General features: G+C 46.3%; 1 protein-coding gene across 1 annotated transcript in view; it reads left to right on the top strand.

Annotated features, from left to right (window-relative positions):
• eif2ak2 (eukaryotic translation initiation factor 2-alpha kinase 2) overlaps positions 1 to 15123 on the top strand; it is a 55333-nt gene extending 40210 nt beyond the window's left edge. The window contains exons 16-21 of the mRNA XM_055635139.1: positions 810 to 893; positions 3526 to 3709; positions 4207 to 4338; positions 5374 to 5478; positions 9019 to 9081; positions 9402 to 15123. Coding sequence (XP_055491114.1) covers positions 810 to 893; positions 3526 to 3709; positions 4207 to 4338; positions 5374 to 5478; positions 9019 to 9081; positions 9402 to 9656 — 823 coding nt within the window. The 3' untranslated portion in view covers positions 9657 to 15123. The remainder of the gene's footprint in view (positions 1 to 809; positions 894 to 3525; positions 3710 to 4206; positions 4339 to 5373; positions 5479 to 9018; positions 9082 to 9401) is intronic.
• The last annotated feature ends 34 nt before the right edge of the window (positions 15124 to 15157 follow it).

Raw genomic sequence — 15157 nt, forward strand, 5'->3', positions numbered from 1 at the left:
AATAAAGAGGGAATAGTATAAACGCCTGGTTGATAGTAGATGAGTCCAAGGGCATGTTTACATGTTGCACTATTCTCCGATTGTAAATGTCCACAGAATTCTCTCAAATGTATACTGAGATACAGTGAAACACTTTGTTTTAGCTCTCAGCATTGCGGGCATCAGTGCCAAAGACAAAGTCCAATGTCCGATAAGGGGTAGATGTGAATCAGACTGTGCCCTAGTTTATGGTACGACCGTTAGATAGAAGCCTGATAACCGAGGGGGGAGCATCTGTTCCTGAGTCTGGTGGTGCATGCTTTATATTTCTGTATCTCCTGCCCGATGGGAGTGGGGAGAAGAGGGATTGGCCGGGGTGGTACAAATCTTTGATTATGTTGGCTGCTTTTCCGTGGCATCGTGAAGAGTAGATGGGAGTCAATGGTGAAAAGTGTGGTCTGTGTGGTGGATTGGGCTATATCTAAATTTCTCTGCAATGACTAGTCGACTTGTGCTTTCTGCCATTGACTAGATGGAAGATAGATGCAAAATGCTGCAGTAACTCAGCGGAACAGACAGCATCCCTGGAGAGAAGGAATGGTGACGTTTTGGGTTAACACTCTTTGTCAGAGTCTGAAGAAGGGTCTCGACCCAAATTGTCATCAATTCCTTTTCTCCAGAGATGCTGTGTGTCCCACTGAGTTATTCCAGCATTTTGTGTCTATCTTCAGTTTAAACCAGCATCTGCAGTTCCTTCCTACAAATTGACAAGATGGATTTATCATCTCATATGTTTTGGATTCTGACGAGTTCTTTTGATTTCTAATTAGCTGTGCAAGACGTGAAGTCACCTTGTTGGCAAGGCTGGAACATCCCAACATTGTCCGATACCACACTTGCTGGACTGAAGAAAGGTAGTGGAAGTCAATGGGTTTGTTACTATGTGAAGGCAATTAAATGTCTTTAAGAGAAGGCTTTCTGTTTGAACAACCCTCTTACCTCTGAGTTGGCTTTAGATTCCAAACATAATCCAGGCTAAAACTCCCAAGCGTCTTTATTGGGGAACATGTGTAAACAGAGATCCCAGCAGCCATTGCAGTTGAATGTTGAAAATCCAACGGAGGTCTAAATGATCAAAGAAGATTAGACTTTGCTTTAGACTTTAGAGATATAGCATGGAAACAGGCCCATCAGTCCACCGAGTCCGTGCCAACCAGCAGTCATCCCGTACACTAGCATTATCTTACACACCAAGGACAATCTAAGATTTTTACTGAAGCTAATTAACCTACACACCTATACAACCTTGGAGTGTGGGAAGAAACTGGAGCACCAGGAGAAAACCCACGTGGTCACAGGGAAAACGTACAAACTCCATACAGATCTCACCTTTGATCAGGATCGAACCCATGTCTCTAGCGCTGTAAGACAGCAACTCTACCGCCTCACCACCGTGTTGCCCTGAGATCTCAGAACCCTTCAACATTCACCCTTTAAGCAATAACATTGATTATCCCGACATTATCACACCCCTGTTTCTGTCGCACCCCAATTACTCTGTACTAATTGCCTGTCACACATCCTGTGTTGCAATGGCGATGACAACTTGAGTAATTACATTTGCGATGGAGCGTTTGGGAAAGTGCTGAGGTCGTGAAAAGCAAATGGTCCTTTCCTGGAATTCTTGTTTCTGGGCTGTCTATGACTGTTTCCCAATTATTAATGAGACCTCCTGCCACACTTGGGCTGGGAATGGCAAATCGCTTTATTCATAAAGTTGACAGCTCCACGGATATAAAGGGTAGACATTTTGCATGACCTGGTATGTCTAGGAGTAGTATGAAGAAGTTCTCCAACCAGAGTTCAGCAACATCCTCTCTTGCTGCTCCCCTCTGTGATTCCTCCTGTTCGACTATATCATGTTTTAACCCAGTCTCGCTCCCACAGCCTCGTGTTTTTTCTCGGTGCTTACCTGTGTCTCCATCTCCTACCTCAGTGATTCCAGCTCCAGTTCCAGACTCTTCTCCATCGGCGGGACCAAACGTAGACTAGGCGATCGTTTCACTGAACACCTTCGCTCAGTCCGCCTGAACCTACCTGTTCTCCCATATAACCATATATAACCATATAACAATTACAGCACGGAAACAGGCCATCTCGACCCTTCTAGTCCGTGCCGAACACATAATCTCCCCTACTAGAATGTTGCCTGGGTTTCAACAACTAAGTTACAGAGATAGGTTGAATAAGTTAGGTCTTTATTCTCTGGAGCGCAGAAGGTTAAGGGGGGACCTGATAGAGGTCTTTAAAATGATGAGAGGGATAGACAGAGTTGATGTTGACAAGCTTTTCCCTTTGAGAATAGGGAAGATTCAAACAAGAGGACATGACTTCAGAATTAAGGGACAGAAGTTTAGGGGTAATATGAGGGGGAACTTCTTTACGCAGAGAGTGGTGGCGGTGTGGAATGAGCTCCCAGTGGAAGTGGTGGAGGCAGGTTCATTGGTATCATTTAAAAATAAATTGGATAGGCATATGGATGAGAAGGGAATGGAGGGTTATGGTACGAGTGCAGGCAGGTGGGACTAAGGGGAAAAAAATTTTGTTCGGCATGGATTTGTAGGGCCGAGATGGCCTGTTTCCGTGCTGTAATTGTTATATGGTTATATGGTTATAGTCCCATATACCTGCGCTCAGACCATAACCCTCCATTCCCTTCCCATCCATATAACTATCCAATTTTATAATATTCTCCCAGTTGCTAAACAATTTAATTCTCCTTCCCATTGCCACACACAGCTTTCTGTCCTAGATCTCCTCCATTGTCAGAGTGAGGGTAAACGCAAATTTAAGGTTTGTTTATTGTCACATGTACCAATTAAGGTACAGTGGAATTCAGCACCTCATATTTCGCTTGGGCAGCTGGGCTACAACCCAGTGGTATGAATATTGATTTTGCTCACTTCAAGTAACCCTGGCATTTCCTCTCTCTCTATCCCTCCCCCACCCAAGTTGCACCAGCTTCTCATTTACACCCAGCAAACGGCTAACAATGGCCTATTCCCTTTATCATCGTTACTGTTTTGCATATTTCATTCATTGTTCTTTATCTCTTTCCATCATTCATCTATGTCTCTCGTTTCCCTTATCCCTGACCAGTCTGAAGAAGGGTCTCAACCCAATACGCCACCTATTCCTTCTCCCCAGAGATGCTGCCTGTCCCGCTGTATTACTCCAGCTTTTTGTGTCTATAGACATATTGGATATAAGGGATATTCTGTCCAGATACAGGACATCCCAATGTACATGTTACAGAGGTTGCTGGGGTCACAGTAACTTTGTGGTAAAATTGTATCTGGTTAGCATGCAACAAAAGCTTTTCACTGTACCTCGGTACACATGACAATAAACTCAACTCATGTGTGTGACTGCATCAAATTTCTTAACAATGAAAAAAGTATTTTCATGGTGACAGTACAAATGACAGTACAGCTTATTATGCACATTATTCGTAAACTGACGATGTCTTTTCATTTTCAATTGTAGAGATAACAAGACATATCTGTACATCCAAATGAAGTTATATGGGAAGAAGAACTTGAAAGATTGGATAGAAGATCCTAAAAACTATCAGTCCCCGAAGAAAGATAATTCACTGGACATTATGCGTCAATTATTAGATGGAGTTGAATACATTCATCAGCGTGATCTGCTTCATCGAGACCTGAAGGTCAGACCATTGGGATTGTGTGGGGGAAAGATTTAATAGAAGCCTGAGGGGTAACTTTTCCATACGAGTGGTGGGTGTATGGAACGAGCTGCCGGAGGAGGTAGTGAGGCAGGTACTTTCAACGTTTAGGAAATATTTAGAAAGGTACATGGATAGGACAGGTTTTGAGGGATATGGGCCAAACGTGGACAGGTGGGACAAGTGTAGATGGGATATGTTAGGAGGTGTGGGCAAGTTAGGCTGAAGGGCCTATTCCCATGCTGTATGCGTCAATTACCCTATTTTCTATGTTTCTATAGAGTTAGATAGAGCTCTAGGGGCTAATGGAATCAAGGGATATGGGGAGAAGGCAGGCACGGGTTATTGATTGGGGACAATCAGCCATGATCATTGTAGTGCTAGCTCAAAGGGCCAAATGGCCTCCTCCTGCACCTATTTTCTATGTTTCTATGAAATGCTGCAAATTAACTGAATGATTTTCGTTCTGGTGAAAATAGCCGGCGAACATCTTCCTGACAGAAGAAACCAAGCTGGAGGCAAAGATCGGTGACTTTGGTCTCGCTAGAGTGAAAGACAACAACCCTCTCACCATGCACGCGGGAACATTTCCTTACATGAGTCCGGAACAGGTGAGGGACCAAACCGACCAATCGCTGAATCACAGGAGATGTTGGCTTGGCCCATCCCCGGTGCAGACACTTTAAAAAAAACATTATCTGGTTACTTCCTGCTCTCATCTTCCTGCAAATGCTGTTGATCTGCAGAGGGTGTTAAAAACTGTTAACCTCTTTCGGCTTTCAGTACTTGCCCTTCATCGGTGAGAGTATTATTGGCTGTAGACGTTGGGAGCCATGTTACAGTTATGTAAGACGTTGGTGAAGCCGCATTTAGAGTATTCTGGGCACCATGTTTGGCAGTTGTTGATGTACCAGTCACAAGACCGGATTTCGGGAAGCTTGTCCTTCACTGAGCCGATGATCTTCCAGCGGAACCTGACGTCTATCTCAGAGATCGGAGAGTCCTCTGTACACAGTTGTTGCTGGGGGGGGGCGGGGGGGGGGTCCGCAACCAGGATAACTAACGCCCTTTCGCAGTCCCACTGGGCTGGAGGGCAGCAGCAGCTAGATCCCGGCTGTTGTGTTTGGATGAGCTGGAGAGGGGGTGGGAAGTTCTGGGGGAAGTAAAGGAGCAGACCAACATTTATGTGGAAGCAGCATCCTTATAAGTTGAGAAGGTGGGAATTGAGAAGGGAGGGAGGTGGAGGATGAAATATATGAACGCACTTTGTAACCACGGGCAGCACGGTGGTGCAGCGGTAGAGTTGCTGCCTTACAGCACCCACCAGAGCCCTGGGTCCCGGGTTCGATCCTGACCACCGGTGGTGTCTGTACAGTTTGTACGTTCTCCCTGTGACCGCGTGGGTTTTCTCCGAGATCTTCAGTTTCCTGCCACATTCTAAAGACAACATGTTCGTAGGTTAATTGGCTTGGTGTAAATGTAAATTGTCCCTAGTGTGTAGGATAGTGTTAATGTGCGGGGGTTGCTGGTCAGTGCGGACTTGGTGAGCTGAAGACCTTGTTTCTGCGCTGTATCTCTAAAACTAAAAACAACCACCTGAAGAGAGGGAATTGCAAACTAATTTCTCATCTACCTTGATTCCACAGTTTGCACAACAGGACTACAACCATAAGATCGACATCTTTGCCCTGGGGCTGATTTTCTTTGAGCTACTGTGGATGTATCATGGCACAGTAACAGAACGAATAAAAGTGAGTTTGTCAGTCACATGTATAGGGCGGCACGGTGGCGCAGCGATAGAGTTGTTGCCTCACAATGCTTACATTACCAGGGACCCGGGTTCAATTCAGTCTACGGGTACTGTCTGCACGAAGTTTTACATTCTCCCCGTGACCGCGTGGGTTTTCTCCGAGATCTTTGGTTTCCTCCCACACTCCAAAGACGTACAGGTTTGCAGGTTAATTGGCTTTGTATCAATGTAAATTGTCCCTAGTGTGTGTAGGATAGTGTTAACGTGCGGGATCGCTGGTCGGTGCGGACTCGGTGGGCCAAAGGGCCTGTGACTTCAATCTACATATAGATTGGGTGAATCAAATTGGCAGGGGTGCTGAGGAAGAGGATTTCTTGGAATATGTGCGGGATAGTTTTCTAAGCCAACATGTAGAGGAACCAACGAGAGAGCAGGCTATTCTAGACAGGGTAATGAGTAATGAGGAAGGGTTAGTGGGCAGTCTTGTGCGTGGCCCCTTGGGCAAGAGTGACCATTATATGGTTGAGTTCTTCATTAGGATGGAGAGTGACATTGTTAATTCAGAAACAAGGGTCCTGAACTTAAAGAAAGGTAACTTTGAGGGTATGAGACGTGAATTGGCCAAGATTGACTGACAATTGATTCTTAAAGGGTTGACGGTGGATATGCAATGGAAGGCATTTAAAGACTGCATGGATGAACTACAACAATTGTTCGTCCCAGTTTGGCAAAAGAATAAATCAGGGAAGGTAGTGCATCCGTGGTTAACAAGGGAAATCAGGGATAGTATCAAAGCAAAAGATGAAGCGAACAAATTAGCCAGAAAAAGCAGCCTACCAGAGGGCTGGGAGAAATTCAGAGTCCAGCAGAGGAGGACAAAGGGCTCAATCAGGAAAGGGAAAATAGATTATGAAAGAAAACTGGCAGGGAACATAAAAACTGACTGCAAACGTTTTATAGACATGTGAAGAGAAAAAGATTAGTTAAAACAAATGTAGGTCCCTTGCAGTCAGAAACAGGTGAATTGATCATGGGGAACAAGGACGTGGCAGATCAATTGAATAACTACTTTGGTTCTGTCTTCACTAAGGAAGACATAAATAATCTGCCGGAAATAGCAGGGAACCGGGGGTCAAATGAGATGCAGGAACTGAATGAAATCCAGTTTAGCCAGGAAGTGGTGTTAGGTAAATTCAATGGATTAAAGGTCGATAAATCCCCAGTGCCAGATAGGCTGCATTCCAGAGTACTTAAGGAAGTAGCCCCAGAAATAGTGGATGCATTAGTGATAATTTTTCAAAACTCTTTAGATTCTGGAGTAGTTCTTGAGGATTGGAGGGTAGCTAATGTAACCCCACTTTAAAAAGGGAGACAGAGAGAAAATGGGGAATTACAGACCAGTTAGACTAACATCGGTAGTGGGGAAAATGCTAGAGTCAGTTATTAAAGATGGGATGGCAGCACATTTGGAAAGGGTTTATGAAAGGTAAATTATGACTGACGAATCTTATAGAATTTTTCAAGGATGTAACTAGTAGAGTGGATAAGGAAGAACCAGTGGATGTGTTATATCTGGACTTTCAAAAGGCTTTCGACAAGGTCCCACATAAGAGATTAGTATACAGACTTAAAGCACACGGTATTGGGGGTTCAGTATTGATGTGGATAGTGAACTGGCTGGCAGACAGAAAGCAAAGAGTAGGAGTAAACGGGTTCTTTTCAGAATGGCAGGCAGTAACTAGTGGGGTACCGCAAGGCTCAGTGCTGGGACCCCAGCTATTTACAATATATATTAATGATCTGGATGAGGGAATTAAATCCAACATCTCCAGGTTTGCAGATGACATGAAGCTGGGGGCTAGTGTTAGCTGTGAGGAGGATGCTAGGAGGCTGCAGGGTGACTTGGATAGGTTGGGTTTGTGGGCAAATACATGGCAGATGCAGTATAATGTGGATAAATGTGAGGTTATCCATTTTGGTTGCAAAAACAGGAAAGTAGACTATTATCTGAATGGTGGCCAATTAGGAAAAGGGGAAATGCAACGAGACCTGGGTGTCATGGTACACCAGTCATTGAAAGTAGGCATGCAGGTGCAGCAGGCAGTGAAGAAAGCAAATGGTATGTTAGCGCTCATAGCAAAAGGATTTGAGTATAAGAGCAGGGAGGTTCTTGCATACAGTTTTGGTCTCCCAATCTGAGGAAAGACATTATTGCCATAGAGGCAGTACAGAGAAGGTTCACCAGACTGATTCCTGGGATGTCAGGACTTTCATATGAAGAAAGACTGGATAGACTCGGCTTGTACTTGCTACAATTTAGAAGATTGACGGGGGATAGAAACTTATAAAATTCTTAAAACATTTTTCACACGGAGAGTGGTGAATCTGTGGAATTCTCTGCCACAGAAGGTAGTTGAGGCCAGTTCATTGGCTATATTTAAGAGGGAGTTCGATGTGGCCCTTGTGGCTAAAGGGATCCCTAAAGGGTATGGAGAGAAGGCAGGTACAGGATACTGAGTTGGATGATCAGCCATGATCATATTGAATGGCGGTGCAGGCTCGAAGGGCCGAATGGCCTACTCCTGCACCTAATTTCTATGTTTCTGCGATGTATTTCGAAACTAAACTAAACTTCCCCTGAAAGCCTAAGGAAGACGGGGTCTCGGGGTGGGCGGATGGTACAAGTCGGTTACTGGAGGGAGGGGGGAGAGCTGGGGCTCAAAGTCGGTCTCGAGCGAGGCCTCCAGCTCCATGATGTTAGGCCGCAGAACGACCGGAGATACGATCCGGAAAACAACCGCATCTCCAGCAAGGCAAGAAATTGAAAAAAGTTTCCCCCCGACCCCGTCCCCTACCCCCCACATAAAACAAACTAGAGAACATTAATGTAAACTTTTAAAACACATTAAAAATAACAAAATAAACAAAAAGACAGACAGACCGTTGGCGAGGTTGCGATCGCTGATGAACCAGCGCCACCTGGTGAATCTCGCGGTTCATTTCCCCAGACTCTCGGTCTGAAGAAGGGCTTCGACCCGAAACGTCACCTATTCCTTTTCTCCAGAGATGCTGCCCAACCCGCTGAGTTATTCCAGCCTTTTGTGTCTTATCTTCGAATTTGGGTGGTTCATGCCTTTGGGTGCTGGAGCTAAGTTGGCATGTGGTGCTGCTGCTGCCTGTGTGCCCTATTGAAGGGTCTCTTCCATTATGTGGTTGTCCAACCAAGGAGGCAACTTGGGGGAGTGGGCTGCCCTCAACATTGCCCCCCCCCCCCCCCCCCCCCCCCCCCCGGTTGGCATAGCAACGTGTTACATGCTCCACGCTGCCACCTGGGGACCCAGAATGGAAGTACGGGCAGGTGCATAGTGAAGATAGACACAAAATGCTGGAGTAACTCAGCGACTCCAGCATTCATGAGTGTAAACCAGCATCTGCAGTTCCTTCCTACACATTTTGGATACAGAGTGAAGTTGCCTTAGGTTGAGGGGGAGAGATGGAGATGGAGGAGTCATTTTCATCTGTTTGTTTTTTGTTTATTTAGACTTGGAATGATATTCGCAAGGGAAAGTTTCGTGACAGTTTTGTTAAGGAGCATCCCGCTGAGGTAACGGAACTATTTAATTCTAATCCAGGAGCATATATTTTACCAATCTATCATTAACAATTTGATATTAAATACCTGATCCAAGACGTTGACTCTTTGTGTGCTAGTCATGGTAGTGAACCTTCAATCAGGCATTACAATCACTCCACTCTGTTAAATCTCTCCCATTACAGCAACGTTATTCCCTTATCATGTATCTGTACACCTTGAATGTAATCATGTATTGTCTTACTGCTGACCGAATAGCTTTTCACTGTACCTCCATACACGTGGCAATAAACTAAACTGAAACTAAATCTCTCTTTGTCTGTTCCCACCAGAGTGCCTTAATCCAGAAAATGCTGTCGGAGGATCCCAAGGAACGGCCAGAGGCAGCTGAGGTGAAGCGAGAACTGGACGCTTTGTGTGTGCAAACCAACGAAGAAGACAAGGAGAAAGACAAGGCGGAAGACAAGGCGGAAGACAAGGCGGAAGACAAGGCGGAAGACAAGGAGGAAGACAAGGAGAAAGACAAGGCGGAAGACAAGGAGGAAGACCCTCCCCAGATACCCATCTCTGATCAGCAACCCAATTAACCAGCTACTTTCCTATAGAGAAATCTCCTCACATTCGCTCTACAGCTCTCTTTTAATACTTATTTTTTACGATAATAGTTTCACAGCTGCACCAAGCAACGTGCGGTGTCTGCTTCTATCATTCCAGATTGGTTTCTGGGGGCACCTTAACGTAAGATTCCTATCAATGCAACAGGGAATAACTTTTAAGGCAGAGCAGGTGAAAGGTCACTGAGGGTGAATGGGAATATAGATTTGAACGTACAGTCACAGAGCTTATTAAATGATGGAAGGGCTGAGTAGCCTCCTAATTCATATGTTTGTTTGAACATTTCCAAGCTCACAAGGCAGCATTAAAAAAAAATATTAAATCTCTGATATTCAGAGATTTTTACAATCGAGGTAATTTCTTTGTAAGGATGTGATCATTCCCATTCCACAGGGAGAGAATTCCCGCTGGTGAGTCTGTCTGAGATCCGGTGCGGGATTCCCGTGTAGGGTTGGGACAACCCACCCAGCCAGAGCTTCGTCCCTAGACTCGGAGTTGCCACTCAGTGGGTCCCAGCTTTGTGGTAGATCTGGGGAGGGTGGGTATGGCAGTGTGAGTGGTTGGAAGTCACCAGACCCCTGTTGTGTAGGAAGGAACTGCAGATGCTGGTTTAAACTGAAGATGGACACAAAATGCTGGAGTAACCCAGCAGGACAGTCAGCGTCTCTGGAGAAAAGGGTCTCAACCCGAAACGTCACCTAGTTCTTTTCTCCAGAGACGCTGCCTGTCCCGCTGAGTTACTTCAGCATTTTGTGTCTACGGTTTAGACTGGCATCTGCAGTTCCTTCCTACACAACAGGGATCTGGTGGCTTCCAGCCACTCACACTGCCATGCCCACCCTCCCCAGATCTACCACCAGGCTGGGACCCACTGAGTAGCAACTCTGAGTGCCAGCATTTTGTGTCGATCTCCTGTTGTATAGGTAGCCACATCCAGCAACATTCAGTCCAACATCACCAGCTTCAACTTAACACTTCTCTTTTCCCCTTCCCATCTATCCCAACAACTCTGCCCAGGATTCTTCCTGCAATGAAACAAGGAACTGCAGGTGCTGGTGAATACCCATAAGGACACAAAGTGCTGGAGTAACTCAGCGGGACAGGCAGCATCTCTGGAGAACATGAATAGGTGATATTTCGGGTCAAGACCCATCTTCAGACTGGAGATTCTTCATGTGAACTTACTCTGCCTCTTCCCCAAACTCACGGTGTATCCGAAAGCCGGCGGTCCTTTGGTCTGGACTTAATTCTTCTGAGCTCCACGAGATGGTCCTTTATCAAAAAGCAATAACCGTGATGGAAATCTAAAATAAAATCAGAAGATGCTGGAAACACTCAATGGGTCAGTCAGCATCCGTGGAAGGAACAGCAGCGTTAACAATTTGGATCAATAACATAAATCAGACGTGGGGAAGGTAGGAAAGCAAATGTGTTTACAATAACAGAGAAGGGACAGGGCTGGAGAGAACAGGGGGAATGTTTGTGACAGGGTGGAGACTGAGAGAGACTAAATGACACGTGGTGATGGTGTTGGCTGGGAGAGGGTGGTCAGAGAGTAAGAAACGCAGCACAGACGGTGGCCCTTCAGCCCATCAAGTCCACACTGACCATCCATTTACACGAATCCTCGTTGAGTCGAGGATCCCGTGGCAGAGTGGGGTGCTGACTCCAAGGTCCGGGGGTTTGGAGATGCGTGCGTTTGGGATCATGCTGTTGAAGGCAGAGCTGTCGTTAATAAATGGGAGTCTGATGCAAGTATCCTTGTTAATCCGACGTTCCGTGTGGGTGCTGGCTGGGAGAGGGTGGGGGAATGCTTGTTGACGGTCTGCTGGAGAATGGTGACTGCAAATCCGTGAGGAACTGAGCACCTTCAGTGAATCCAAAATGGGACGTGCGGAATTCCCATGGACTGCCAGAGCTGGAGACATTGGCAAGGGAAAGCTATTGGCTGTGGAAGAGAATTCTGGCCCACTGCTTGTTGCAAACAAGGAATGCAGAAAAGGGAAAGGGGAGGGAAGAGAAACGAGGAAGTGCAGATGCTGGTTTACACAAGAAGACACAAAGTGCTGGGGTAACTCAGCAGCTCAGGTAGTTTCTTCGGAGAACATGGATAGATGGGTGTTTAAGGCGGGACCATTCTTCAGACTCTTCTGGAATTTTTTGAGGATGTAACTAGGAAAATGGACAAGAGAGAGACAGTGGATGTAGTGTACCTGCACTTTCAGAAAGCATTTTATAAGGTCCCACATAGAAGATTAGTGGACAAAATTAGAGAGCATGGTATTGGGGGTAGAGTGCTGACATGGATAGAAAATTGGTTGGCAGACAGTGACTAGTGGGGTACCGCAAGGCTCGGTGCTGGGACCGCAGCTATTTGCAACATATAATAATGATTTAGATGAAGGAATTAAAAGTAACATTTGCAAATTGGCAGATGACACAAAGCTGGGTGGTATGTGTGAACTGTGAGGAGGATGCTAGGAGGATGCAGGGTGACTTGGACAGGCTGGGTGAGTGGGCAGATGCATGGCAGATGCAGTTTAATGCAGATAAATGTGAGGTTATCTACTTTGTTGGCAAGAACAGGAAGGCAGATTATTATCTTCCTCGTGGAGTCTGTTTCTGCAGGAGATGTGGCCGTCACCCCAGCAGTGATGGGAACGTCGGAAGCCTCTCCTGGCTTATGTTTCCTTCCCCAGTCTGCACCTCCTCAGACGGACCCGTTGCATCAATGAGCAGCACAAGTGGTGTAGCTGGTTGAGCCGCTGCCTCAGTTCATGCCAGGTTCAATCCCAACCTCCGCCACTGTCAGTGGAATTCTGTGCCACAGGAGGCTGTGGCAGTCGTCAGTGGATATTTTTAAGCCAGAGATAGATAATATTCTTGATTAGTACGGGTGTCAGAGGTCATGGGACGAAAGCAGGAGAACGGGGTTAGGAGGGGAGATAGATCAGCTATGGTTGAATGGCAGAGTAGACCTGATGGGCCGAATGGCCTAATCCTCCTATCTCTTATGACCTATGAGGTGTTTTGGCACGTTCTCCCTGAGACCCCTTGAGTTTCATTGGAGCGGTCCGGATTTCTCCCGCATCCCAAAGATTGGCCACTGTAACTGCCCTGGGTATATGGGTGAGTGGTGGAATCGGAGGGGGAGAGTGGATGGGATTTGGCAGCATGGGGAAAATGGGGTTAATGTAGGATTTGGGTGGCTGATGGTCAGTGTGGAGTTGATGGGCTGAAGGGCCTGTTCCTGTGCTGTGACTCTATGACCACCCTCTTCCAGCCAACACCATCACCACGTGCCTCACCTGGCCCCAACCGAGTCACAAACATTCCCATTGAGCTTTCCAACCCTGCCCCTTCTCTGTGATTTAACACACATTGAATTTCTAACCTTTTCCAGGGCTGATGGGAAATTCCTGACCCAGAGACGTTAACCGTGGCTCTCACTCCCCAGACGCTACCTGACCTGCTGAGTGTTTCTGTTTTATATTTTCTGTTCTTAGTTCAGATTTCCAGCAATTGGTGCTTCTTCTGATTTTTGATGGGGGATCATTTAGCGGAGCTGAGCGGAGCCAAGTCCCAACTAAAGAAACGGCTCTATAATGCACCGCAAGGTTTGGGATGAGGCCGAACATTTCCGTAGGGAACGATCAGGGCAGAGAGGGTCCATTGGTTGGGAAGGATCTCCATAGACACCCCAAAGACGTACAGGTTTGTAGGTTTGTTGAAAGGAACTGCAGATGCTGGTTCACACCGAATATAGACACAAAATGCTGGAGTAACTCAGCGGGTCAGGCATCATCCCTGGAGAAAAGGAATAGGTGCCGTTTCAGGTCGAGACCCTTTTTCATACTCTGAAGAAGGGTCTCGACCTGAAGCATCACCTAGTCCTTTTCTCCAGAGATGCTGCCTAACCCACTGAGTTACTCCAGCACTTTTTGTCTATCTTCAGGTTTGTAGGTCAATTGGCTTCTGTAAATTGTCCTTAGTGAGTGGGATAGTGCTAATGTACGGGGTGATCGCTGGTCAGCACGGACTCAGTGGGCCGAAGGGCCTGTGTCCACACTGTAAGTCTAAAGCTAGAAGTATACAGCCTGCCCTGCTACTTTATCCTTCGGCTGTTCACCTTTCTTCACCCACGGGTTTGTTTATTTGTAAGCCGATGAGAGTGGCATCAGGGTTATTGTTATTATCCCTGATGATACATTCCCACTCTGCCTCATCTGACCCTCAGGTTTGTAGCTTATTTGGCTTCTGTAAAGATTGTAAACCGTGGGATAGTATTATTGTGAGGGGATCGCTGGCCGGTGCAGACTCTGGGCTGAATGGCCTGTTTCCGTGCTAGAATGCTGCACGGGACCAACACAGACAATGAAGGATGAGTCTGAAGAACGGTCCGACCCAAAACGTCACCTATCCGTGTCCTCCAGAGATGCTGCCTGGTCCATTGAGTTACTCCTGCACTTTGTGACTTCTTTTTTTGTAAAAAAGCATCTTTGGTTCCTTGTGTATCTACTCTCTATGAATGGAGAGCTGCTGGAGGAACTCCCATGGTAATTGTAATTTTATAACATCAGAACTTTATTGTAAAATTGAAATAAACAATTTCAACAAACAATGGCAAAATTCATTTGACACCGGGCATGACGTGACCTGATCACCAGGGTGTCCCTCAGGAGATCTGGTTCCCCTCGGGTGCTCTGGTTCCTCCCACATCACAGAGACGCGCTGGACGGTGGGTTAATTGGCCGCTGAGAATTGTTCCCTTCCCAGTTTGTGGATGAGGGGAGAGTCGATGAAAATGGAGGGGGTGGGAGGATGGGGTTATTGTAGGATCAGTGTAAATGGGCGGCTCATGGCCGGCACAGACTCTGAGGGCCGAAGGGCCTGTTTCTGCTGCTGTTTTTTCCCTGTCTACAGTGTTGGAGACTTTGTGGCACCAGGTATTTGGATGATCTTTGTTATGCTTGGAGTCGCTGCACAGACTGTTCGTATCGGCGCTGGGTCTCACAATTTTGCCCGCCAGTTCTCTGCTCTGATGTTTTCTACCCCAGGGGTGGGGAGAGATGCACGGATATTTCAATAACAAAATAGTCCAAAGACCAACTTTCTTACCAATGTATTTTAATGTTGCTTTTTTGCAATTTCTTATAAAATAGACAATAATTTTTCATTCTGATTTGACATGATTAGCGCGGTTACGCAGATGAATGAATTTCATCCTTTCCAGATAAAAGTTATTTTAAAAATATTAGCACAGTCTGAGGCAGGAGAAGCCCCTTTGCCCCATCCAGGTCCCATATTCAGTGTTCCAGCACTCATTCTAACAAGCCAGCACATCAGCAGTGAACAAGGACCAGTCTAATGGCCTCTAGAATCCCAGCAAGCCTGGTTTTATCTCACAACCAAGCCAGCCTCATGTAGTCACGTCTCTTTTAGCGGGATTGTATACTTTCACGGCACAAGATGG

The sequence above is a fragment of the Leucoraja erinacea genome, chromosome 5, assembly GCF_028641065.1.
Source record: "Leucoraja erinacea ecotype New England chromosome 5, Leri_hhj_1, whole genome shotgun sequence".
Taxonomy (NCBI): domain Eukaryota; kingdom Metazoa; phylum Chordata; class Chondrichthyes; order Rajiformes; family Rajidae; genus Leucoraja; species Leucoraja erinaceus.